The sequence below is a fragment of the Pagrus pagrus genome (genome assembly GCF_965226575.1).
Source record: "Pagrus pagrus genome assembly, chromosome: 6".
Classification (NCBI taxonomy): domain Eukaryota; kingdom Metazoa; phylum Chordata; class Actinopteri; order Spariformes; family Sparidae; genus Pagrus; species Pagrus pagrus.
Genome location: NC_140190.1, coordinates 23,425,204 through 23,452,956, shown reverse-complemented (window position 1 = coordinate 23,452,956; position 27,753 = coordinate 23,425,204). Strand labels below are relative to the sequence as shown.

Sequence of the window (27,753 nt, the reverse complement as noted above, 5' to 3'; positions counted from 1 at the left end):
CAGTCTGCACGGTAGCACAGGGGAAAAAAACCCACCAGCCTCGTCCTGAAGAAATCTGAATTGTATATCTGATGAAGGGTATTCTGTATCGCTTGCAATATCATTTCTCTTGGTCCCGGAGGTATGATGCATATGCATTAGGTAAACGAGATGAGCTGGTAAGATGTGCATTTTTAATGGCGCATTTGCTCTTTGAGTGAGTGGGAGGGTTGGCGAGGAGGCCCCCCTCAGATCAGATTTTGATAGTCACTGCAGAGTTTGACAGACACGGATCTGTCAGTACGCGCCTAGACAAGGCGGTGCGGTTGTGGAGCAGATTGAGAGGAGAAGAACGAGAAGCACCTTTGGGGTGAATCCTGCCGCTTTGACTGCCTGGCTGGCTCACTGGCTGACTGGCTGAAGATGAATATTGCATGGTGTCGTGCTCAAGGGGGCAGGTGACTGGTGAGGATGGGAGTTGAGTCCCCCCCTGCCTGCTAGTTGCTGTTTCCGTCTCTCCTGGCATCCCTCCCTGTCTCACTCGGAGACTACATCCACAGTAATCTGACTAATTTTGTTTACATGTAAAAACAACTTGTGTTCACATTCAAGTTTTGAGGTGGTTTTCAAGGAGATCACCATCTATACCAAAATATTGAAACAATAAAAAAAGCGAAGCAAATGACGAAATCTCTTCTTGTTTCGTTTAGCAGAAAACAAACTGCACATCACAACCTGGTTAGCTGTGGAGAAGACACAGCACATTATTTATCCGAGTCCTAGCTGGTTATATTTCTGTTTCGGGTTCTAGTACAGCTTAAATACCACAATTCATTTTTATACAGTTTTTTGAACTTTTTGTTGTCCAACAGCTCAACAAGCTGAATACTGTGTTATGTTGGTGGCCATAATGCGAAAAGGTGAAGAATTCTTTCAAGCGCACTGTACTGAATGTTGATCACTACTTAATGACCCCAAACACGATTGACAAGCCCTTATCTTCACAAGTAGTTTGACACTTATTAACCCCCACAAGACTTTTTTTTAAAACAAATATTCTGAGGAGACTATTAAGGACTGTAGTTTTGTGTTTTGCTACATAAGAATAGACCACATCAATAACGTGTCATTAAGGAAGAGTGACTGGTCTTGTGGTCTTACCGCCTGAAAAGGTCCCATACTGAGCATATCAGTTAGAGCCCAACAATTTTTGGCGGTGGTACTGATATCGGGGAGTAAAAAATTCTAATATTGATATTTCGGCCGATATACACAGATTGTTTGCAGTAATTTCTTTAATATGATAATCAAACACTTGTGAATGTGCACCGAAACAGTAAACTTCACTGGGAATTAAATAGCTATGTATTACCCCAAGTATCTTTTTCTGTATTATAATCTTTTCATGTTTTTCACATATCTGGCCACATATGCAGATAATGATATATCTGTGATAGGCCAATATCGGCCGATAGTATTTGCTAACCGATATATTGGTTAGACTTTTATATTAAGCATATTAAGATTGAAAGTCATATAAACCAGCTTCCCTTTTATCAATAAGCAGTAAGTAGGAGGTTATTGAGGGAAAACTCTTAGTAAATGGCCAAGTAGTTGTAGTTGTTGATTATGGTCATCAATAGGTGCTTTATAGTGACTTATAAAGAGTCAATACGCTTCTAATATGCATGCTAATAAGCAACTAGTTAATGGTGAATATGTGTACCCGAGTATAAAGTGTTCTGATTTTGGATTTAGCCACTGAGTGTGGACGTTTCTCTCTCTCTCTGTTTCTGCCTCCCTCACTGTCTCTCTCCATGGGAGACAGCACCTCTATGCCGCCGCTGGCCTTTCTGTGGCAGCCGTTGGCACCGCTGGGCTGTCACATCACACCCTCTCCCCTCTGCTGCCTGTCTTCTCCCCCCTCTCACTCTCTCTCCCTCTCCTTGTCTTCCGCATTCCCTCTTCCACTCTCCATGTGTCTTGTCAGTTGTGTTTGGCAATGGTGTCATTATTGGGCAGCCCGAATCACACTTCCTCCTATGAGCTGTCTGTCTGCTCTCCCACTGTCTCTCGCTCTCCTCTCCTCTCTCCCTTTCAATCCTCCTGCTAGTGAGTTGCCCATGGCGGTTGTATGTCACCTTTATACCCAAGACACGCTGTCCCTCACAGACGTTACCCACAATACCTTGCATGGCTGCCACTTAATCTCCATCCCCTGCAGCTTATCCCCATCACCAAGCAGAATGACTTAAGTGATAAGAGTACCACATGGTACAGCACAGAAATGTTAGTCAAGAAGAGGATGAAGATCAGAATTGAGAAAGAGACTGTGACAAGCAATGTGCCTAACACAAACTGATTCTTTGTATAGGCCTTAGTAAGTGATAATTTCAGACATTTAACGTGTCCCTCCCCCCACCTGATTTATTTTGGCCAATATTAGATGAGGTGCTTTTATGACTTGACATTAATATGAGAGGTTTGTGATGGATACATGTAAAGAAACACTATTTAATGATTTTTTTCTTCTTTTTTTTAAAAATAACGGAGACCCCAAGTAAGAACCAAACATGTATCCTTGGCAGCATTTGTCCCATGCTTTACCTGAGAAAAACAAGATACACAGGACCTGTTCTTCTGAAAGGTCCAATAGGCAACCCTGTATCTTTAGACTCTACCATCATATTTAACAAACATATTAACAATCAAGTTTAGATCCTTAAAAGCAGTAGTCTATATAACCATCTCCCCCCAGTTTTGTTCAGACACTGACCCCTGCGTCATTCAGGGTCATTCCTCTGTGACTTCCCCCTATGTGTGTGTGTGTGTGTGTCTGGGCCTTGTGTTTCAGCTGGGAGCTCCTGATTGTGTGACACCCGAGTGCGGCAGATGAGACGGCCTGTCAGTCAGCTTTGGCCTGGCTGCCCTTTGAAGGCCAGGCCAGGGGGCGAAGAGGTGCCGCAAATGGCCTGTGAAGTTTACATACACTGCCCACTGCTAAACAGATTAGCTCTAATGAAGTGTCTAATGCCGGGGCCGCTGGCTGACATAATCCTGCCTGGCAGCCCGGCCCCTTGGCTGCCAAAAAAGCCGCCCTCCCTCCAGCCCTCTCTTCCGCCCTCGCACGGCCTCTGCTGCCACCCAGGGCGACTCCACATGGGGAGGTGCCCACTGTTAATCATGCCGGACAGTGTGCGATCTGACATGCAAATGTAGGTCATTGCATATGTAAATGTGTGATTACGGGGCTGGCATGCCAGGACACATTAGCAAGACTGTGCTCTCAGCAGGCGGTTGTCACAGCGCTTTAGAGGCTCATGCTAACATTTGTCAAGCTACCACGCAGCGAATGAAAGCAATGCCCTCTTGTCCTCTCTCTCCCTTTCTCTCTCTCTCCCTCCCTGTCTCTCTCTCACTCATATATATATATATATACACACACACACACACACACACACACACACACACACACCTCGAATTGTCCATCCTACATCCTTGCACAAATGCGTCTGTCACCATTATGACAATTCACTGCTCAATATGGCCAGACTTTCAATGTGACACACCTTGTAGATATTTCTATGCAAGTTTGTGGAACTATTGTGAAAGCATTCAGTGGTAGCTATTAGCAAGGAGCTGGAACATTTTTTTTGTGTTTTTTTTTTTTTTTTTTTTCAGAGCTGTGGTAATGTTGAACAATGGGTAGTGGAGCCGTGTGTCATGCTCTCTGTCAGAGTGACTCTCAGACAGCTCGGGATGATGGTAGTGTCACGCTGAAAAATGCACACACCTCAGCGGTGTTAAGTGTTAATTGGACAGGGCATCTAATTGGCTCACGCCTCTTCCTTTGGCTGTCAACTTTAAACTTTAAAGACAATGAACCCACCCCCCACCCCACCCCCACCCCCATACTAGCTGTGTTTTTTGCTCTCTTCTCTGACAGCAAGTTGACACATGCACCGCTATAGAGCCTACATAGACCCACCTCCTCCAGAAGTAAATTAACTTAGATGCTGTTGTGCTTAACTCAAAGTACATAAGCCTTGTTATATTTATCTTTTAATAAAAATCTGAAATTTTATGCCCTCAATGTTGTGGCAATTTTTCCGCCAAAAAACAACTGAAAAGCAAATACACTACATAGCACAGCATGAAAATCCATTAATGTGGAGATTTTAGCCAAAACTTAGAGCTGACTTTAAACATACAAACTTGCTTGAGTCTCTAATGTTTGTAGGTATGCATTTCTACTTGCACACACTTGTATTGGATCCAGTGGTTCCAACAGTTGAATCATAGGCAATTGCTGCTTTCTCTGTTTTGTATCTATATAAATTTGAATGTGTTTGGGTTTACAGATGTTGACTGGACCAAACAAGCAAATTTGAAGATGTTGCCATGGGATCTTTGAAGTTGCGATGGGCAGTTTCACAATTTTTTGACAAAGGTTTAGTTGATTAGTTAAAAATGTAATTGTCAGATTGGCTGCAGCCCTACTAGCCACGCAGCCAGTTTCCTTTTTCTATACTTTGGTGTGATTTATCTCATCGTTTTCCTTTGTAGGGACTAGGCAGTTGAAAGAATCTTGTATAGCCTCCAGTCTGTGTTCGTGGTAACTCAGTCAAACGGCAAAACACAAGTGAAGCAGTGTGACTGAGTTACCATGAGTGTGATGACACTACCGTCTTGTGTGTGTTAGTGCTTCGGAGATTCTTTTTGACCTTCTCCCCCTCTTCGTCCTCCTTCCCTGTGTCCTGAGTCGCTTGCCCCTAAGCTGCTCCCACCGCCTCATTGGCAGAAGCGCTGGTGACATGTGGCATTCTGATATCTGTCACCTTCTGTTTGCTCCTGCCAACGCCTTCTACGAGTTTACCAAAAGGCTGGAAAGGTCAACTAGCCTGCTCTGTGCTTTTTTTCACACATCACATCCAAGGGGCTCATTCTGGTTTATTTTTGAGTGTTGTTTTGTTTTTTTAATTGTGGAAGGTGAGTGTCTCAGCCTGCACAGCCAATCATGTGGCGAGGAGAGGTGAGGAGTCCTTTAGTCTGTGGCTCAGTGCCAGATTGTCAGTGATATAACTTGGCAGACAAAGGAAGGAAGAGGACTCTGGATTCTTGTGAACTTAAAAACAAGTCAGATGGAAGGATAATATTTCTGCATTTATGTAATAGGATATTACCCATCCCTGTTGGGAAACATTTTTTTTCATCTCTAATTCAGGGAGGTCAGAGTGCTGTTTTGTAGCTAGCACAGCACTCTGCCGACAAGAGTGGTCCATTTGCCTGCTGAGAGGATTTAAGGTAACTTTAATTAGCTACACAGAAATATTATCAATCTATATCTATCTCATATTAGATAAAAATCATGGGGCTGTCCTGCTGCCTGTAAAATGGTAGTCCGGTATCATGTTGACTAGCTACTTGTGAGTTCACACGTTTGAACAGATTAGGAAAACATTTGCAATCCCAAACCTCTAAGTGTGCTTCATGTAGCTATGTAAATATCAGAAAATAAGGACGTACCTCCATCTATAGGCTTTAGTGAGGTGACGCGGTGCTGCAGTTTAGCGTGTGCACATTCCTCAAGACCTCTCACAGCGTGGCACATCAGCCTAATGCCAGTCAAATCATCAGCAGCCTAGAGCAGCCTCTGAGCAAAACAAACTACAGAAGCTGGGCCTCACCGCTGTTTCACCCACATCCTTTAGTACTTATCCTTTCCTCTTTCAGTAATGTGGAGACTTCAACGGTAAATACATGATAACTGCAAAATGTCTATAAATCACCCCCCCCCCCCCCCCCCCCCTTTTTAAATATGTGTATGTGCATATGCTGTTTGATCAAGCACATGTGTGTGCACACAAACGTTAATGGAATTGCTTTGTTTCTCTCTTTCAGAAACCTTTGCAGCCAGATATGGGCCATAACTCGCTGGCAAACTTCCAGATTGAGAAGAAGATTGGACGTGGCCAGTTCAGTGAGGTGTACCGGGCGAGGTACCTCTTAGACAACACGTCAGTGGCCCTGAAGAAAGTCCAGGTAAGACAGAAATATCACATCTAATAGCCAATGGTTTCAGCTGATGTCTATAACAGCCATTTTCCCATCTAGCTTTATGCTGTTATTTTGTTGTCCTTATGAAGGGTTCACCTCAGACAGGTTGTCAGTCTGTCAAAAGGTCAATACAGACAGCCAAATATACTCGCACTTATGTGCAATTTAACACTGGGAATTCACCTCATTCTACTTTAGTGAAGGTCAGGCATCCACACACTAGTATTCCTATACAAGCACAACTTGTAAGCTTGAGAAAGTATGGTAAATCTGACATAAATTTCATGTCAATTTACTAGAAAATGCAAGAAAAGAGTTAGACGGACTGAGATTTGACAGATTCCTGTTGTTTTCTGCCTTTTAAACGAAACAATTGCTCAACACACTCTGACAGTGTGGACCCATGTCCACATTCAAAAACTAAACATGCATGTGAAACATAAATGTTTTTTAATGCAACATGACTGTAGGCTTAACTAGCTTCACAGTATGACTCAGTTCCCTGGTGAATGTGCACACACATATTGTACGTACACATACATACAGTATTCACTTACTTACACACACACACACACACACACACACACACACCTCCAGGAGGATATGATTCCCTGGTTGGGCATGTATACACACACACCTTACACAAGAATATGTGCATGTTACTGAGATGTGAAACACCTGTAGTCACTTCAACGCCAGCCTCTAGATAACAGCAACCATGTTTTCTGTTTAGTGGTTTTTCTTATTTTCTCTACATCTCTCCATCTTACTATTCCTTGAATATGTCATAACACCCATCTCTGTCCTCTCTCCCTCTCTCTCTCTCTGTCTCTCTCTCTCTTCTCTTTCTCCCCTTTTGATCTCTTGATAGATATTCGACTTGATGGATGCCAAAGCTCGGCAAGATTGCATCAAAGAGATAGATCTCCTTAAGGTAAAGAACCAGAGAAGAGGGAGACGGCGTCATGCGCTGTGCTCTGTTCTCTTTAGGTGCCTCAGCTGAGACCTTCCACCACAGGAAAACAATTGATCTGCACCAGACGGCTCGGATTTGTGTGTTGGTGTGTGGGCACATGCTCGTGTGTGCACGATGCCTTCTTGCATGGTTATGAATGCAGTGGGGTGTTTGTGCACACAAGTGAGAATATGAATGAGTATGTGTGTGTGACTGGTACAGTACATGTGTATTAGTGTTTCCTTATGTCTCTGAGCTGTGTGTGTGTGTGTGTGTGTGTGTGTGTGTGTGTGTGTGTGTGTGTGTGTGTGTGTGTGTGTGTGTGTGTGTGTGTGTGTGTGTGTGTGTGTGTGTGTGTGTGTGTGTGTGTGTGTGTGTGTGTGTGTGTGTGTGTGTGTGTGTGCGCGCATGCACAGGGATGCACCATTGTAACATCCCTCCAGGCTCACATTGACTCTTTTTTTTTTAAATGCCAAAACTATTGTTTTTTATCTTTTTGTAGCATTTAGAGCCGGGCAACAGTGGATCAGCATGGAAATTTAGCAGTCTCCCACATGTGTCTCTTGATGTTTTACCTCCTCCCTTCCCTCATTCTTGCTTTACTTTTCTTTTTTTCCCCCAATGAAGTGGTTTCATTTATCAAGCTGCCATAAACATGTGTCAGATGGGTTGCTCTCAAATACTAATGAACAAACTAATGACAGCTTCAATATTTCCCCCTGTCTGCAAGATCCTAGATGTGTGTCAAAGTTGTGTGTGTTTGTGGTTTGATTGTGAGCATTCATGCATCCCTGGTAGTGTTTCCCATCCATATATGAAGCCCCCTCTGCGCATGTGTATACACTGCAGGCAATTTGTGCGCATACGCACGCTCACACGTACACATTGGGGAAAGAAAACAAAACCAATTAGCTTGTTTCAAACATATCAGTGAATCTCCTGGGGCTCTTTGGGCCAATCAAAGACAACAATACTCAGATGCAGGCAAAGACCCTGTAGAGAGCTGTAATCTGAGTAGCAGATCATTGACTTGACGGCACAAGACAGCGGGGTTTGCCTGGATTGGTGTTTTTGACCTCCTCAGGGGGGGTCAGGGCAGGGTCAAATGTCACACTCTGACAGGTGAATACGTTTCTCATTCCCTCTATGCTTCTCCCACATTTCCTCTATTTCTCTCCCATTTTCTTTTATACCCTTTTTTCTGTATCCTTTCACTTTTACTTGTTCCTCTCTCTTCTGTCTGTACCTTATTCACCCAGCTGCTATGTAGTTCAATTAATCTCTTTTCCTTATACTCTCCTTGCTTGTCTTACCCCCCTCAGAGCTTTTTGTTCCCTTCTTTTCATCCTGTAAGCTGATTGCGAGTGAACATGGAAGTTACGTCGGGGCCCTGCGCTGCCCAGCCAGCCCGATAATAAAGGGCTGAGTGTGAGAGAGACAGTCCTTCTGCCTTATCCCCCTCTAGACAGGCCAACAGGAGACACAGCCAAATCAGAATAATGAGAGGCACACTGGCATGGACCGACTGGAATGACACACATACTGGCGCGTGATCACACACACACACACACATACACACACAAGCGCGCACACGCTCACACACACATTCAGTCATGGCCTTTCAACAGTCTGCCTATTTGTTTGTTTGTCTGTCTGTGTTTGTGTCTGCTCATTCATCTGTATTTTCCTGTTCTGGCATCATGATTTTAACTTGAGAATCTCACTTCTCACTCAGTCCTCTTGTCTGAATCCGAATGTTGGTAGCAGAAATGGCCTGCTCACTGCCAATCTGCTAGTTTCACCATTCTTGAATTCCCACAGCTGCGTATTCTTCTTGCTTGTGGTTACTATCGAGCCTGGATTGCATTCTGAAGACTAATGATATACCCTAATCAGCAGAGAAAAGCTGTAATGATGTCTCTGTGTTGCATCTCTGTGTTATGGCTTCTGTACGTGTGTGTGTGTGTGCGCGCGCGTGTTTGTGTGTGTGTGTGTGTGTGTGCGCGTTTGTGTGTGTATCTGGGTTCTGCATGTGATTAGATTATACCAGCAGTCTACTGACAAGACAGAGAACTAGCAGCAACCAGCTTCAATTAACCTGGTACACACACTGAATTCACTTTAATCTTTTGTCTCTTTAGGAGCAGTGTATTTTTTTTTTTTGCAAGTTTACAACATGTTTAGTTTCTCTTCGGATGGACAAACAACTCAGAGTTGCATGTCGCCTCATTTTCTTATTCAGTGAATTGAAAAATATCAATATGCCGTGCAACACAAGGCATTCATTTCAGCTGGTGATGGACAAGCTGCTTTTAGTTAATCTTTGTCAGCTGAAGTACACTGTCCTAATCTTTCCTTTTACAACAATTGTTGTTCATATATACCAGCTGCATTTCTGTGAATGTGCAATTCCTTTTATACATACACTGTAACCTAATTTATTATCATGGTTAATTTCCTGTCATTGGATTGCAATAGTCAGTATCTTGTTCTTCTTTGAAACACATCAGCAGCTCACCAAATATATCACATACTCTTGCATGATTAAGTAATTACACACGCTGGTGTGTAATTACATAATCATGCAAGAGTATGTGATATTTCCCAATGAATGATTGTTGTGTTGCAGTAGGTTCCCATCCGTCATTTATATAAACATCTGCATGTGAACAGATCTCTTTATTTCTATGCATCCTCCGCCTGAGGTTCAACTTGTGGAAGAGGAGTGGGTTGGGGGGGTGGGTGTAGAGGGGGGCACTTGTCATCACTCTGTGGCTGTGCTACAGTGTGGAGCCGTGCAGAACTGCCACTCTGAGCCAAAAATACATCTGGCATGAGAGGACAAGGGAGGGAGAAAGAAAGATGGAGACATGAGGAGACGAAAAAGAACGAATGAGGAAGAGGATTGTGGAGGGATGCAGAGATGAGTGGAGAGTGTAGTCTTGCAGAGTGTACTGTACTGTGCTCTCCTTTCCCCTCTTCTCGGCATCATCCTGAGCATGAACATTTCTTTAATCACAGCAGAGAAAGCAGAGCGGAGCTGAGTGGAGGACGCGTGTCACGCTGCTCCGTCTGCTCCATCGCATCATCCCCCCCCCCCCCCGACATTGCCCAGCCACACAGCTCCATGTCTCCAGCTCTCCACGTATCCCCATTGCTCCCTTTTCCCTCGCCCTTTTCTCTAACTCTTCTCGCCTTATCCATCTCCTGCCCTTTTTTTTCTTCCCTCACCTTTGTTCTATTTCCCCACCTCTTCACCTCACCCTGTCTCCATCATTCGTCTTGCTTGTCTGTGTCACTGTGTCATTTGTTTCTTTCCCTTCATTGCGCCTCCTTCCCTCCCTCCCCCCTTTCTCTGGTTGCTCTGGATGGATAGAGACTTTTTGTTTACTACAGGGAATGCTGTTCCTGCCTTATTGACCAACCAACAGGAAGGCATCTCAGCCAGAGATGAGCCTAGGATGCTTGTTTTTCTGACTGCCAGCCATGTCAGCCTGTCAGGCGTGTGTGTGTGTGCATGTGTGCGTGTGCGTGCACATGCGTGCGTGTGCGTGTGTGTGTGTCACACATGGGTTGTTGTCATCACAGACAGAGGGGTTGTTGTGACATGTCACCCAGCTTTGTCACACTGGAGGACAAAACCGTCTCATTAGGTCCACACTTACCCAAATATGGATTCCAAATATGGATTCAAGTGTCTTGTTTTAATTGGTGGTGAAAGTACAGTGGATGGCAAGCTCATGACATGAACTTCTGTTATTTATCAGCTGATAAGGTTGTCTTGATATAAACTGCATAACAAGTTGTAGTAGCCAAGAAGATACTACTGTCTGTAGCTTCTTCTAGGAATTACTTTCACTCTAGGATAAAGTTGTGTGACAATGGAAGCTCTTAATATGACAAGTGTCACCAACATGTTTGCGTTTTTCTTCATAACACCATGACATGCTTTTTTTCCCCTTCCCATGTGTTCACTTTCTTATTTCCAACACCATGACATGCATTCTTTTTTCTCCTTCCCACAGCAATTGAACCACCCCAATGTGATAAAGTACCACGCGTCTTTTATTGAGGACAATGAGCTGAACATAGTCCTAGAGCTAGCGGACGCAGGAGACCTCTCACGTATGATCAAGGTAAGGAAGTCTCCACAACAGCGAACACACCAGCGATCACTCAGAGTACCCAGACTGCCCGAAGTGCAGCTGTTTTGTTTATGTGTTCATCAAATACTTAAAGGAACACTCAACCACAAGAGCAATAAAGGACACAGACTCAAAACTAAAAATATGAAGTTAAAATCTTGTGTTTTTTATTGCAAGGGAAAATTCTGGTATATTTATTGTTTGATGAGATAATGGCCACTACAACACCATATCACACATTTGATGTCCAAAGGAATGCCAGCATGAAAGCAGCAGACTGCTGACGTGGCCTTTTATAATTGAAGGAATGGTGGCAGGAGGTCTGCGGTTTGTGGACGCACAGGATTTTGACTACCTGGACACTGAGTCAATCTGAATCATCCATCCCATACTGAAACCAAAAACCACTAATATAATGTTTCCTGCAACCCCCTTTAATCTCAGCAGTCTGTGTTGACTTCTGCCTGGACTGTGAAAGGGAAGTTGTTAAAAATCAAGCAATGATTAATGGTCATAAAGTCCTAGCATGTGTTGTGTACGTCAGGGGTATTCGAACAAATACTGAGTAACATCTCTGGCTTTAATCTGTCTGTTTTTTCTTTTATATATTTAACTTTTTAAATCTTGAGGTGAGGGAAGACAAAATCTGTCACTTGTGGTTATATCTTAATGAAGGATTCTGGGAAACTTCAATTGTTTTTTTTCGTCATGTACATTGTTATGTTTTTCCTTAATACTTGACATATGTCATTCAAAAAAAGTCTGCCCAGCTTTTCATGTTGATGATATCATTTCCGTGGTTCTTACCAATAAAATCAACATTCAGTCAAAAAAGAGGCAGTAGTAGAGCAGAAAGTGTTGCTTTGACCCACATGCATGTGTCAGGTTGACCGTGTCTTAAACCTTAAACAAGGTTTTCTGTGGGGCGAGGTTGTTGAAATTCTTGAAAGAAGGAACAAGGTTGTTCAAAAGTGGTAGCGATTACATCCCAGACTCACCCTGTTATTCGTCTTTGAGTTAGACCAAACCCCCCAGTTATTATAAAAACCTGCCAGTATAGCAAATTAGTGGTGTGCATGTAAAAAGCCTGGTCTTCTCCCATGCATAAATGATGCTGCAGCGTTGTATCGGCACAGCTCGACAAGCTGTTTGCAGTCATACTCAGCAGCTCCACATCCGCACAGTTCAACACAGCAAATTAGGAGAGGCGAGGATTAGCGATACAAGAGAGTGAACATGGCAGGCTCAGCACACACACACACACACATACACACACACCGGTGATATATATCCAGTGCACACACATACAGACACTGAATACGTACATATGGTATACTGTATAAGCAAAGAATGTGCAGACACAACCATGAAAACGCGCACAGGCAAATTTTCAGAGATGCACTTTGCAAAGATGTATCACGGCAGCCTGAAGAGGTGAGATGACAAACCACTGAGCGTCACTGCTATCTTAGCTAAGCTACTTAGGATGCTGGGAGCACTCAGACAGCCATCTCCTTATGGCAGCTGACAACATACAGTCTCACACACAGAGAGAGTACACGCCTCTCCTCTGCACAGTTTGTCTCCTGCATCGTTCTAAATGATTTGTTTTTCTAATGTAACAGTGGCAGTCCAGAGGTGCGTGCCATGGATTAGCCCCGCCCCCTCTCCTCGGGCCGTAATATGAAGTAAACACATTCGTACAGTGTGCCATATGTAAAACAGAACCCCCTCGATGCATGAATTTAACATTTTTTATTCTTTTTGATTTTTCGTCCTCCACGCTGCTCTCTCCTTCTTTCTCTCTCCCTCCCTCATTCTCTATTACTCTCTCTCTGACCATCTCAGAATTCAAATGAAATCAAATGGTCCTTGATTTGCATGCACTTACAGAATATTGCATGTGCAGTGTTTGCTATTAAAGGCATGGAGAAGAGGGTGGTGGTGGTGTTGGTGGGCGTCTATGTGCTCCCCCATTGACATCAAACAGTCCTCTGATATGGAAATAGGAGGGCAAGGGAAGAATGGCTTCTCACTAAGGCTTTGTTTGGATGTAGGCCAAGGTCTATCCCTCCCTCTCTCCATCTATCTTTCTCTATCCCTCTCTTTCTCTCACAACTTCCTTCATTTTCTGTATCTCTTACCATCAACGACTACCTTTCCTTTACTTCCCTCCATTTCTCCACTATTTGCTGTCTCCCCATCCATCTCCCTTTCTGTCAGTCTTGCTCTCTCTCACAATTTTAGTAGGGCTATGGACCAGTTTTTTTAACAGTCCTGTCCTTGCTCCTTCTTTAACCTCTGAACTCACTAGAGTTGACGAGTAATTCTGTTTCTATAGTAGATAAACCTACTTCCTAGAGATATACACAACCCTAATGTATTTCCATAAATATTGTAGCCTCGTTAAGAGAACACAGTGAACACAGACGGGATGGGTTGGAACAGGAAAAGTAGAAAGTAGTTTCCTCATAGGTGCCCTTACAGAAAACACAACCACACACATGTTCTGCAAACAGACACAGCAATACAATGGACAAAATAATTGGAATACCTTAAAATACAATAATGTTCACCTTCAATACATTTATTGAAGGTATTAATGTTCTTATCTTCGTGAGAATAGCAGTTTTTCCTTCTTATTGTCAAGCAAATTTGAGGTACACTTTTGAATTGTAGCAGAAAAGAAAATTCCAATTACACACATTTCCATCAACTGGTTTGAAGTGAATAAACTAGGTTAGGAAGAGCTCAGTTTTATGAGAAGTTGAAAGTATTGGCTACGTTATGCATGAGTGTAATAAACAGGGTAGAAGAAGGTGAAGATGGAAACAAAATTAGTTTTTCGCCAAGCGCCAATGCAACCACAAAAACAAAAACAAAAAGGAGAAGAAACAGAACTTCTCCAAACAGCTTCTTTAAACAGCTCTTTGTTCTTTCAGAGGGGAAACAGCTGATCAGTCATGCGAGGTATACTTTTCATTCAGAAAAGGTGTTTCTATCTCTCATTTAGCACATTAATGCTTTTTCAAAAAAGGCAAAAACCACCTAAAGACAGTATTACAACTTGAGGGAGTTTTTCTCTTTCTGTTTCCAACCCTGCCTGGAAATGTTCAATAATGTTACCGTTGCTCTTACAATAACTTTTTCTAGGCGAGAGTCTATGCTAAATGCTTTAAATTGAAATTGTCATGTGCAGGACTCGCATCCAAGCTGACTTAAATCCAGGCTATTCTTTCTTGCAAATTAAAATCCTGCTGGTAGCCAGACTTCTTACATCTTCTTAGTCTTTACCCACTGCTGTTTGACGAGGACTATCTATCCTCACCAGTTGATTGTTCTTTCTGTGGATCAATAAGACATTATGCCTAAGTTGAAGCCCTGTCGTCATTGTGGTTTTTCTGGATATGGACCACACTCTTGATGATCCAGAACCATGTGCTCAGCCCTGTAAAATAAATAAATAAATAAACTTAGAACAACTGGAACCACTGTGCTACTGAAAGCTGGACTGTGCCTAACAAAAGAGCTGTGTGCCAGATGGGAGAGGTTTGGAAGGTACCACAAATTTCTTCTCTCTGTTCCTGAGAATGCATGTGCTTTCCATTGTAGGCCATAGAGAAAATGAGACGGAGCTCGGTTAGGCAAGGGACAGGCTGTAAGGAGAGCAGTCTGGGTTGCATTAACAGTGGAGTCAGAGCAGGGGACTGAGGCTGGGGATGGATGCTGTATAAACACACACAGACATAAAAACTTGGCTACCACCTTAAAATTGTATTTCATGCCACACACAACATTTTCCCACTCCTGTTAAAATATTTTATTTGTTCCCTCTTTCAGGTAGGCAAATGTTGCTTTGATTTTCTGATTTGGTATGTTTGTGTGTGTGCGTGCCTGTGTGTGGATGCTTGCCTTCACTTTACAGCACTTTAAGAAGCAGAGGAGGCTTATCCCAGAGAGAACAGTGTGGAAGTACTTTGTCCAGCTCTGCAGTGCGCTTGAACATATGCACTCCCGAAGAGTCATGCACAGAGGTAGTGTTGATGCACACACACATACTGAACACAAACACATACCCACATACATATTTGGCTAATTTCATCATTATAAGATGATCTATAGAATTTCCTCAATCTTGCTTATGTTTCATTTATTTCAGTATGGTGTGAAATAAACTTGCAGAAACTTTAAATGGCATTGGAAAAGCTGAACCCCAGTTCAGTCACCGACCCTGGACATAGTCAGGGAGACATTGTTAAATGCTAGTTATTTCTTTCATGATGCCAGAGAAGTGCAAAGAGGTGTAATGTTTCTGAAACTGAGGCCGGAACTGCAACACAACTCCACCGTCTTGAGACGCAGTGTCATTTTCCCAAAAAACAAGCTGCCAACACTGCAGGTGCAGACTGTTGAGCTCTCATTATCTTAGGAATGTAACAACACTTTCTGCAAATACAGACCAAAGCAATAATTAATGCTATAGGACTGTCTACCTCTGCAGATACTCACTCTGAAGAATATAGGATTCAAGCAGTAGGGTCAAAGGACTCAGCTCTGCTTCAATGTGCCTTCACTTGTGGATGTTAGTCCGCCCATGCTGCTGTATATAAACGAGTACAAACTGCAGTTATTCAGGAATTATCAACAGGTCAGATTTACCATGTAGCCTCACTGACATTTGTTAATTATTTTTCCTTATTGATAATATAAGTTGAATGCCTTAGCTGTTAGAGTAAGAATTAAGGACAATGAATTGTTTACATTTGTTTTTAAATAAATGACTCAAATGCTATTTCCTATATGTTTTGTTTTCCCTGCTGCACAGATAATGTACAGAACTACGAGCCTAAGACCGACTGAACTATGAATTTTGTGTACCACTACATCCCAGGATGTCAGAATAGAGTAATCCTTTATATAAAATGACACATGAAAATTATGCATGAGATTATGAGATGTTGTCCTGAATGTACCAAAACAGAGAAAACCAAAGATTTGAAAGATTTAGACAAAAAATGAAGCTGTTGAGTTGTTATGGATTATCTGTCTCCAACAAGTTTCAAGTGTCTGCAAGTAAATTTTTAATAGCATACTAAATAGAAATGGAGCCAATGGATGGGATATAATAATCCTTTTTCTGTATGCTGCTGTTTCACACTTCCTAGTGAACAGAAAACTTAAATACTTACAGTAAGTCCCTAAAAATCAAAATGGAATGTAAAGTCACTGAATTTTTTCAGTGTGAACGACCTTGTTGCATAAGACAGACGGCTGAAGTGTAGGTGTTAAACAACACATAGACCAGAGAACACAGTGTTTATGGGCACACATGCTTTCAGTAGGGCCCAGTCAAATCAAGTCCTGCATTCATGTGCTTAGGCTTTAACACACACACACACACTCACACGCACACACACCCACACTCAGCTACAGGTGGTGTACTTCCGTTGGACTGACTCTGATTAGGGCACAGGGACACTAATGAACCCTGAGCTCTGGGCTTTAATGACCACTTAACAGAGACCGCCTATTCAAAAGCCGCTTACAATTATATTGAAGCAGTAAATTTCAAAGGCTGATGCGTGTCACATTAACATTACTTTAGAAAAAGCAACAGAAACCGTTTGCTAACACCCACATTGAATGAAATTAATATTGTCAATAGAGTTGTGTTTTCAGAGAAAAGACCAAATACCAAACTTTTCCAAATCAATCTCCATCACAGTGGACATACACTTTTTGTTTTGATTTTTGATATCTCTATACCATAGGCCTTGTGGCCCCTCAAATTGTCTTTTAATACTGTAAGAGTTAGAATTTATACAGTCCTTTGGTTTTTGTAATATAAGATCATTTTTAATTTCCTATTATTAGTCCCATCACAGGGGGCAGCAAAAAAGAGGAAAGCGTCAATTAAAAAAAGTAAATTTAAAAGGCAAGATATAAACAAGAGGTAACAGGAGAACAATATATACAATACTAACAAAAAATGAACTCATCAGTAGAATTTTTTACCATTGCACATTGTATGCAACCATTCATTATATTTTCCCTCCTCCTCTCCTCTCCTCTCATCCTCTCCAGATATCAAGCCAGCCAATGTATTCATCACAGCTACAGGAGTAGTGAAACTAGGAGACTTGGGACTGGGACGATTCTTCAGCTCCAAAACAACCGCAGCTCACTCACTAGGTAATTAACAACAGTCCATACGTATGTGGATATACACACTCTAACCACACACTTCTCACATATGAACACACAAATGCACACAGACTCAGACACTAAGACACCGTGGCCCCCAGTAATCACCCAGTGTTGGATGTGTTTCATTAGGCTTGGTGAGCCCAGAGCCATGTGTCATATAGTCACACTGCCTGGCCATGGCTGTGCCCAGCCCCTTCATAGGCCACTTAGCCACTTCCTGTTACCTTGACCTTTAAACCTAACACAGATGAAGACTGGGCAGAGGCCAGGTTATGGCTGTGTGCCATAAAACAAGCCAGCCAACTTTACAATCAGGGTTATTGTTGGCATTGAGGGGTGTGTTTGTCACCTGTAGGAAACAAAATCATATAACATTATTTTTTTGTTCAAAGAGTGAGAATTGTGGCCCAGAATTGCAGCAGTAATTAAGATGTGTCCGTTTGGCTTAGTTTAAGACAAAGTGTGCTAAACCTGAGACTGTACAATCTGAAAAACAGAACGGGTACCACATGTTTCAATGCATTCTTGAAAGCAAAAGGTTTTTAATGACTTTGGGCCTGGTACTGTAAATCTTAAGGAGTCAAGGCCATAACTTTAAGAAGAGAGTGCAACAACATTAAAGTGATTATTGATTTCCACAGTATTGGCATTTGTACCACTTCAAGCTTTGTCCTGTCAGTGAAAACCTGTAGCTTGCCTTACTTTACTGAAGACATGGAGTTACATATACACAGAAAGCGTTTTTATACTGGACAGCAACCTGCCAATTTGGCTGTCCTTTTTTTCTAGGTCCGCAAATTTAGACAGACTGCAGTATATTGGGGGTCTGTTTTGGTCCGCCAATATGACGCCGAGGAGGGTACACTTTTTGCCACCTCCATTGCTTTGTAAATCCAAGACGTCGATGTCCCGGCAATTGCGTGACATGGGCGGAGGTGTCGATAACGTGCACTGTTGTGCGACCCACAGCCGGGAGTTTTAAAAGCAGGAAAGCTGTCAGAGCAGTCAGTTCATCACTTCATCCGCGGAAATCAAGATGAGCAACTGGAAAGCCGCTGAGATCCAGGTGATGCTAACCATCACAGCCGAGAGAATCGTCAATAACCAGATCACTCATCACTGTTCATGCCCAACTTCGTGCTTCACGTCACATGTTTATGCCTACCCTAGTGGCGGCTTTTTTGAAAAGGAGGAATATTACACCTCCGTTTCACATAGACAAGACGGCAGATTGCAGCCTTTACCTGGCTGCAAATGTGGCGCATTTTCTAACTAAAAGGGGCTAGAGACTTATATACACCAGTCTACTTAAGTTCAAAGGTGTCCTAGTGTTTAAAACGCAAGCGTACCTATTAACAATTTGTTAACAGCATGTTCCTGCCAGCCGTCATCACTTTGCCCTGTTGTTAAAGTCTCTGCACCTTTTTGTTTTGCGTAGCATCACAATGTATAATGCTGCAGAGTCAAGAAAGATGCAGGGCATCATGGTTATAATGGTATGAACTGAAAATGTTAGAAATCAATCCATAAAAACTAGCGATGTGCACAACTAGTCGACTGCTGGATTAAACGATTCTCTCTAGTCTGGCATAAAATTGGCATAATATACGATGAAATTTAATGTCTTCCTCGTCAAATGTTGCTTTATAAAAAAATTTACATCTGTTACTAATGTTGACAATGCTGGTTAACTGTTACTTCTAAGATGTTACAGAGAAACCCGCCACTAGGGTGCCAGCAGCTTTTAAAATACGATTTTGGTTATTGGAGAATGTAATAAATGGTTTCAGATAGATCTTATAATATACACAATAATATTTATAAAAATATTGCTTTCTGAACGTTTTCTTATAAAATCTTAAAACACCAACAAGTCCTGAGAAATGAGTGTTTGTCCCCTATAAAGGCGTCAGTGAAAAATGCATTTTCTATATTTATGACTTCTCTTAAGTCCTAAAAAATGTTTTTCTTGACAGTAGAATTGTCAGGAAATTGTTTGATACTTTGTGATTTCGTTAAAAAATATAGCGTTAGAATTATTCTCTTATTTTCACTAGTAATGTACTTAATAGAGATAAACTGATCATCTGCCCATCCTGATCTGATACTTGAATTAATTTAGAAATATACTTTGGCTCTGATGCAGCTGCCTCTCTCTGTCCATAGTCATCACTCGGTGGTTTCACTCCATTTCCTACCCACAATACTATCTGATAGGTTACATGTCATGACTAATAGCCTATCAACTCTGAATAATCTGAATCTGAAAGTCACCTGTAATGAAAGTTAACAAATGAATGTAGTGGAGAAAAATTACTGCAATTAATACACCTTTTCCCTCCAAAATGTAGTGTGTAATGTGGAAATATAAAGTAACTGAAAATGGAAATATTCATCTAAAGTACAAGTACCTCATAATTGTGTTGAAGTACACTACTTGAGTAAATTCCTACATTCCCTACAGATTATTTTAAATTATGGCACAAAATGTTAATTTTTACAGCAAATAAATATGTGTTCTGTAATAGTTGACAAACAAAAACAAAAATAAGTCGATCTTGGTACTGAAGCAGCTGAATGTCTCATATTACACAGTGAAATGTGGCTCAGATCATTGTAGAGAAGATGGTCACACTGGTTTAGTCCCCTCTGCAATTTCAGCAGCTTCATGTTGGAAAATGTAGAAAAAATAAATTCCATAGACAAATATAAACGCTGTCATTCGCACTGTCACACTTCCCTATGTCAAACTGTTATTACCACAAACAGCGTGCTATTCTCAGCCCCTGTACAGCAGCAGCCCAGCATTTGAGAAAGTGTGAATCACATGATCAACTCAATAGAAGCCCTATCAACTAAGCAGCTTGCACTGCCAGCAGAGGCGGGTGAAAGAGTCTGTGATTGCTCATTAAACGTTGAGTCCACAGCACCCTCTTTAGGCTGATGGAGGATAGGCAGCTCTACAACCAGAGGGGTCAACTGGAATACCCTCATTAATCTAAAGCATCAAGACTGCTTCGTTAATCTCCAAAAAAATCGCCACAAATCACAGTGTCGCATTTCTGGAAAGTATGTGTTTTATATGAACTTGTGTGACGGTACTTTGTATCTTTTAAGATTTTACCTATGAGGATGTCTATAGACTGTATTCAGTAGATAATCTTGTGCTGCAGAAGCAAATGACGTCCATAGGTTTGCATGACCTGTTGACACAAGTGACTCAGAGTGCATCATATGTGTCCACCCAGTTTGTTTCAAATAGCAGATTTGCTCTCTGTCTTTCTTGGGCACATATCCTTCTCTCCTGCTGCTGTTTCTCCGACTTGTCCTTCTCCTTCTCCTTCCCTCTCTCTCCCCCTCTGGTGCCTTGACTTTTAGTCGGAGAGAAAGACGAAGGTTGGGGTAAAAGGGAGAGAGAAAGAGGGAAGGTGTGAAAAAACTAGAGTTGGAGAATGGAAGACAGCGCACAGAGTGAAAGAGTAAAGAGAGCGAGAGAGAGGAGAAAGCAAGCTGTCAGAAACAGAAAGGAGCATAAGATATAGAAGAACGGGTGACAATGAAACAGAAAAAGAAAGGTAGAATGTGCAGGCTGTGAGAGAAGAGAATGTGACAGAGTGACACAGAAAAAGGAGGAGAAAAAAGAAAGCAGAGAGAAAGAAAAAAGTTAGAAGGAGCAGGAGAAAGGAAGAGGAGATAATATGACAGCGTGACAGTGAAAATGAAAGGGAAAAAAAGAAAGCAAGAGTGAGAAAGAGGGATGGAAAGAAAGTGAGGAAGAGGTATGTGTGTGCGTGTGTGTGCAATCGCGTGCCAGCGTGGATCTGTAATGAGCCCAGCCACCCAGCTGAACAGAAGAGCTGGGTGGTGGAGATGAGATGGAGGTCCAGGCATACAGCCTGTCAGCTCCCAGGCTTTCAACTCAGCAGCTCAGCAGCCTGCAGTCTCTCTCACACACACACACACACACACACACACACACACACTCACACACACACACACACACACACACACACACACACACACACACACACACACACACACACACACACACACACACACACACACACACACTTTTTTGTCTCTTACACACTCTTTCACAAACTGAGAGACACTCAGACTCTTTGTCTCCTATGTAGATGTACAGTCTGTATGTACAGGGAAGTGTGTGCACATCCATATGGGCTGTGTGAACACATATGCGCGCGCACGCACACACACACACACGCACATTCACATGGATTTCCACCATCCAGGCACATGAACAGACTCGCACTTGGTGACACATATGCATCCACACTCCAGGACAGCAGACTGACAAAACACAGATACCACACTACTTTTTTCCGTGCTGATCATGGGGACGCAGGGTTATGACCAGAGTTGGATTTAAGAGAAAAAGAGCAAACGAACGGTAGTAACTGGAAGGTTGATGCAATCATTAGAGGAATAAGAGACTAGCCAATTGGCAGTAGTGAGTAGTATAATATACCTGCAATTAACACCTGTAATGAGGGAGGTGTTAACGATGAGTACGGGGGAAAGGAAGGAAAAGGAAAGAGAGGAGGAGGGAAACCAAGAAAGAGGCTGAAGTTGGAAATAATTATGACGATTTCAACAGGTATATAAATACTTGGTCATCTTATAAAGGCAAGCAAGCGAGTCGTGAAATAGAGAGGGGTAGGCAGGGAGCCAAATGGGGGGCGAGGGCTCAGCAGGACATATAGAAAACCAAGAAAACATAATGGGAATATAAGGGGATCCAGAGAATGCTTTCTGACTATGAGATAAAGTCTGCTCTGGTTGTGCTGCTGCCTACATCCAAACACTTAATTTGTTACTAGTCCCCATGAAATGCTTCACTGTTTAAATGGTCCTGTAAGAGCATTAGGTTCGAATTAAAAGATAAATTGCAACAAGTGTGCAATCAAATCAATAACTGTATTTAAATAACACCAATAATGGTTAATTTAACTGTTCATTCGGCAGGGAGTTAGAAGTGTGGGGTTCTTTATACTGGATGGCATCTCACCTCCTATACAACAACGATTACCCTGTTTCGCAGAGAATACAGTGTTGTCACAGCCATTCACAATAATGGAAATCAATCCCAACATGACTTTCAATTTATTTGCATGAATAAGTAATGTGGCCTTAATTTAGCATGCTGAAGGAGCCTGAGCCCAGCGCTGCTGCCTTTTTTTAATGCAACTATTAGCATAAGAGAGGCTGATTCTTTTTAATCAACTAATAATGAATGTTAGGGGAGCTTGTTCAGACCGCACCAAGAGACCTCACAGCTCTCACACACACACACACACACACACACACACACACACACACACGCCCAGGCACACACGCGCCCACGCGCACACACAAGCCACAATACCAACCTGATGACCAATTAAAACAGCAATCCCCAGTCCCCTGTTTATTCTTCCACTTGCTCTCTCTTGCTTCTTCTCTGCCTATGCAGATGCTGATTATTTCTGGAATGACAGGTAACACTTCATTATTCAAAACCGCACATTTAAGATAAAAGTGTGTTTCCTCAACCCAATTAGATCTGCACCAAAATTAAAAGTGCTAGCTTTTCATTTCTGTTCCCATAGACTTCAAATGTTATTCCTCCCTGTGTAATAGTTTTATTAATTGCTATTACATTAGTTGAGTTTCCTCCAACCTGTTAATGTGCAGTATGGCTCTTGAGAGTTTGTGTGCGTGCACACACACACACACGTGTGTGTGTGTGCGTGTGTCTGTGCTCTTGTGAGTAGTGGTGAGTGTGCAGTTATGGCTTTTTCCTACCATTTTCCTGCAAGCTGACTTTTCTCCCGAGTTTTTTTTCACTTGAGAGCTGTTCTCACCTACCCATCTCACTTCAACTGTTTGTCCCTCTTGTAAACTCAACGACTACCAGTTACCCTCTATAAAAAATCGTCCTCATTACTCTATCTACTTGTTTCCTAGTGCACATTTCTATTGTGGGCTAAATTCTCCAAGATTTTCTTTCTGTAAAGCAATTATAAAGAAAAAACAACATGAAATTATATAGAAGTCAGCTTTAACATTTGCATCTGTTCCCTCTTGTTAAAGGCTTTTGTCTGAAGCAAGGTACAAACGAGGTACAACCGCTTTTCTGATACTCAATTTTTAGGGGCAGATGCCGTTACTGATATGAGGAAGTAAATCATCCCTCACATGTGATTATCAAACACTTGTGACAAAGATATGTAACGGAGAGGATGTTTTTGCAATACATTTTATTGTTGGAAATGACATCAGTGCACTGAAACGGTAAACTCACTGGGATTTTAATAATTATAAATGATCCTGAGCATATTTTTTAAGAAAATATCTCATATCAGCACATAGGCTGCTAGCAATATATCTGTAATGGCCAACACTGGCCGAAAATATCGGCCAAATGATATATTGGTCTGGCTGTGACAAGGAGGAGTTTTCCCTTTCAACCTGTAGTGTCATGCGCTGTTAAAGAGACCTAAAGAAACAAGCCTCCTCATAAATGTGTGCAACCTTAACTCTAGTAAAAGGAAGTGAAATTAGTTTCTGACTTATCTAATTAGACTGAATATCTGAGGACATTGGGCACACTGCATTTCAAACAAATATAGTTATAGTTATATAGTAATTTTTTTTGTTAAGCCATAAAGAGTGGAATTATTAGGATGATGTAATGTTGGGTGATCTGTCTCACTGTAAAATCAGTTAATGTCACTTTAAAATGTTGAAATATAAGGAACTCAAATATTGATCTAAGTTAGCTTATTTTAGCATATAAAACACAAACTTATCATGTGCCTTCGCTCATTGTCATGTGCAGTTGTGAACCAACTTGACAGAGCCTGTGTAGCTGTCATCTTCGTATTGCAGTAAGCCCCCATTCAGATTTTTGCTTGAGAGGGTGTGGAATGAGCAGAGTCTGAGAGCTGCTCAGCACCGGTAAAAGGGCTGGTAAAATTTCCATCCTTTAACCATATGCGATTAATATCAAACCTCTGCTGGATGTGCTTGATAGACTTTTACATGGGAAATCACAGCAAACAGAAAGCAAATGAAAAAAGCAGCCAGTCGGATTCAACTAAGAGAGCAGCAAATATCCACATTTTCCAGCAGTGTGTTATGGATGTGATGTTGAGCTGCGGTTCCTCTTTGTGTCCAGTTGGGTGAAGGTCTGATTCTCTGGAGCTCTGCCAGTCGCCATGGCAGTTGGGGATTCTTGAGTTTCCAAACCAGAACCAGAAACTGGCCAAGTTTTAAGGCTCCACCGCTGCTCCCTGGGCGTATTCTCCGACTACTGTTTCAGATCATTACCGAGCCCCGCTAATCAAAACTGATTTATGTATATTTTGTGTGTGCGAGTATGTCTGCTGTACACATGTATGCAACTTTGTGGTGATTGCATGCACTGTATGGGTGAGTATGATGATATTTTGATTACTTGAGCTTACTTTGGCAATGTGCTTTAAAGTCTCCCTCTAGTTACATTTTTATTTTTATTAAACTCTTAATATAAAAAATACCCCAACCTCTAAATGTGTCACTGTTTGAGATTACACCTCAATCCCTCACCTACTTTCCTGTACTGTATGAGCTCTGTCAGTGGTGTTGATGAACTGGGGAAGCATGGGGTTTGCAATGCAAAATGTTAAAGCTCACTCTTTCTTTGTCCTGTTCTCATTTTTCTACCTATGTCTGTCTCCTTCTGTCCTGTTCTCTTGCTCCCTCCTCCCCCCCCTCTCGCTCTCTCTCCCTCTGTGTTCCAGTGGGTACTCCTTACTACATGTCACCGGAGAGGATACATGAAAACGGATACAACTTCAAATCTGACATCTGGTCGCTAGGATGCCTGCTCTACGAGGTAAACTATGGGAATGTGCGCACTCACTGTCACCTTGCAGTCGACTGTAGGAGTGATGTGAGAACACATCGACTCAGTCACACACGTAAACAAACAAACCATCCTCAATCCTGCACTTAATAAAGTACTGTGAATATATACAAAGAAAAACACCAGCTGCACTCTCATACATGGTTATACTGTATTAACATTTGCCATCACTACATGTCATAATGTGCAAAATATACACACTTTTATAGTAATAATATATTCAAATGTAATGTTGGTTTATTCACCTCCTGGTGCCGTATTTTCTCACTGTGGCCTGGCTGAGCTGAGACCTGAAGAATCTCTGAGTTTAAGTTCTTTAGCCTGGGAACCTGCTGAATGTTGAAAAGCCAGGGAGTGAAGGGAACTGACATGGCCATGTGTTTTAGATAAGGCCGCCCAGTGACACTGACTAGTTTGATTAGTCAGGAGCAACACACGGCAGGGCTCTGCTGTAGACCACACTGAGTGGAAACAAGCCCGGGAGGAGGGAACAAAGAGAAAGGAGTGAGGAGCAGAACAATGATAGACATGGATGATAGCAGTCAATCTGATGTTTCACCTTGCCAACCTTCACGCACACACACACACACACACACATTTTCAGAGACACACTATCGGCCATGGAAACACCCACATTTTCCTCCCCTCCTCTCTCCTAACTCCCCTGAGTTGCTGATCACTTGGGCTGCATTTCAACGCACCAGTGACTACACCTTCTCTACTGCGCCTCAGGCATAGAGGTGGAGAATGCGCGAGGAAAGAAGTTTTAGCTCAGCTTGCAGGTCATGGTTGCTCAGAGACCACAGTCCTTCATGCTAATTAGTTCCCCACAATGCACTGCGGCGATGCACGGCTGTGGTTGGCTGAAAGCAGGGGGTGCTGTAGGTCACATTCTGTTTTTGTACTTTTTATATGTGTGGTGTATGTGTTTTTTTTTTTTACATGGAGGATGCTTCTTTTACTGTTAATAAAAACCAGATTGCTCTAGTTTATATTACTCCTGTTGCATAGTTTCTGAAGGTATCATGATTGCGTAACCACACCAGCATTGCACAGTTTTGTTTAATTAAGCTCTTTTTGTGGTGGTTAATTTTGTTAGGGTGAGGTTGGTTTTAGAATTTGGGTTTGCTGAAAACTAATTGTGACATCAATTGGCATACGATTGGACACTTGTGTTGTTATATTTCTAAGACTTTTGCGGAGCATTTTTGCCTTTTTTTGACTGCGACAGTAGAGATTAAGGACAGCAGATACAAGGAACGAGAGAGAGAGAGATTGGACACAAAACATAACCCACCAGATGTGCTCAAGAAGTCACACAAAAAAACCATCACAGAAACAAAAAAAAAATCAACCTTAGGCTTGGTTTATTTGTAGTTGAAGATTATGTCCATTGTGAAACTGGACTTTTGTTGAGGAAGCTGGTTATTTCGAAATTGTCATTGTGCTGCATGTGCTGCATTGATTGTTCCACAGTTTCAGATGGGGCACAGTCCACTGATGTTTTTTGACTTTCACCCTTAGGACACCTGCCAGGGGTCATAGTCAGGACTAAACACTTAGAAAGCAAGATGGAGACCAGAGATAAGGAGAGGGAAGGATGAGGGCTAGAGAGCAAATTTGAAAAAAATGGAGTGAGACTTGTTGCTCCCTTAGGAGGTCAGGAGGCAGGGAATAAAGATGTAAGGTGAAAAAGTCTAGGAATCTATATAGGAACAATATAGGAAGCTAGAGGAGGCAGTAGAAGTCTTCAGAGAGAATAAAAAGACAGAGGAGATAGAAGGTTAGAGAGAGAGAAAGTGCAGGGGGGAAGAAGTGGAAGGGGAAAATAACAAATAGCTAGAGCAGGGTTATAGATTGCTGGAGAGAAGAGAAAGATGGGGGGTGTTCATTCAGAGAGAAAGAACTGTAGGTACAAGAGCTGAGACAGAACTCCAGCCATCAGGTCAAGGTGAGCCATGCAAGGAGCCTGTGGAGATAAAGATTTTACAGCCTTATTGTTACCAGAGCAGCGCTCACCACGCCATGCATATTCTCTTTGAAGAGCAGACCCTTGCTTTCCACTCCTCTTGGTAAGAGGGGCTCCACGGTGCATTCTGTGTCAGGAAACTTACCTCTTTCTCTCTGAAAACTCCACCATTCGTCTTTGCTCTATTCTCCTCCCCTCTGCTATGTTCCCCTCCGTACGCCTCCCCTTTTCCTCACTTAACCTTCAGGCATAAGGAATTCACACAGAAATCCCCGCCCGATCCCTTTGGTACTCATTGATTTCACTCTGAACATACAGTAGGCGCTGAGGATTGTGCAGGTGTATGTTTTTGTGTGTGTGTGTGTGTGTGTCCGTGTGTGTGTGTATGAAACAGCTCCATTTGAGATAGCCTGCCTTTTTCATTCTTATGCCTGGGGGTTGGGTTAGGGTCCAAAGGGTCCGTCCGTCAATACCTGGTCATTGTATCTGCGTCTATCTTTATCTCCCATTCTCTTTGATCCCTTTCTCCTCC

General features: G+C 42.3%; 1 protein-coding gene across 2 annotated transcripts in view; it reads left to right on the top strand.

Annotated features, from left to right (window-relative positions):
* Positions 1-27,753, top strand: part of nek7 (NIMA-related kinase 7) — a 67,689-nt gene that overhangs the window by 25,054 nt on the left and 14,882 nt on the right. For both annotated transcript variants that reach the window (XM_084355795.1, XM_084355794.1), the window contains 6 exons: positions 5,881-6,021; positions 6,908-6,970; positions 11,017-11,127; positions 15,062-15,170; positions 17,221-17,328; positions 25,128-25,222. In XM_084355795.1, the coding sequence (XP_084211921.1) occupies positions 5,899-6,021; positions 6,908-6,970; positions 11,017-11,127; positions 15,062-15,170; positions 17,221-17,328; positions 25,128-25,222 (609 nt within the window). In that variant the 5' untranslated portion in view covers positions 5,881-5,898. The remainder of the gene's footprint in view (positions 1-5,880; positions 6,022-6,907; positions 6,971-11,016; positions 11,128-15,061; positions 15,171-17,220; positions 17,329-25,127; positions 25,223-27,753) is intronic.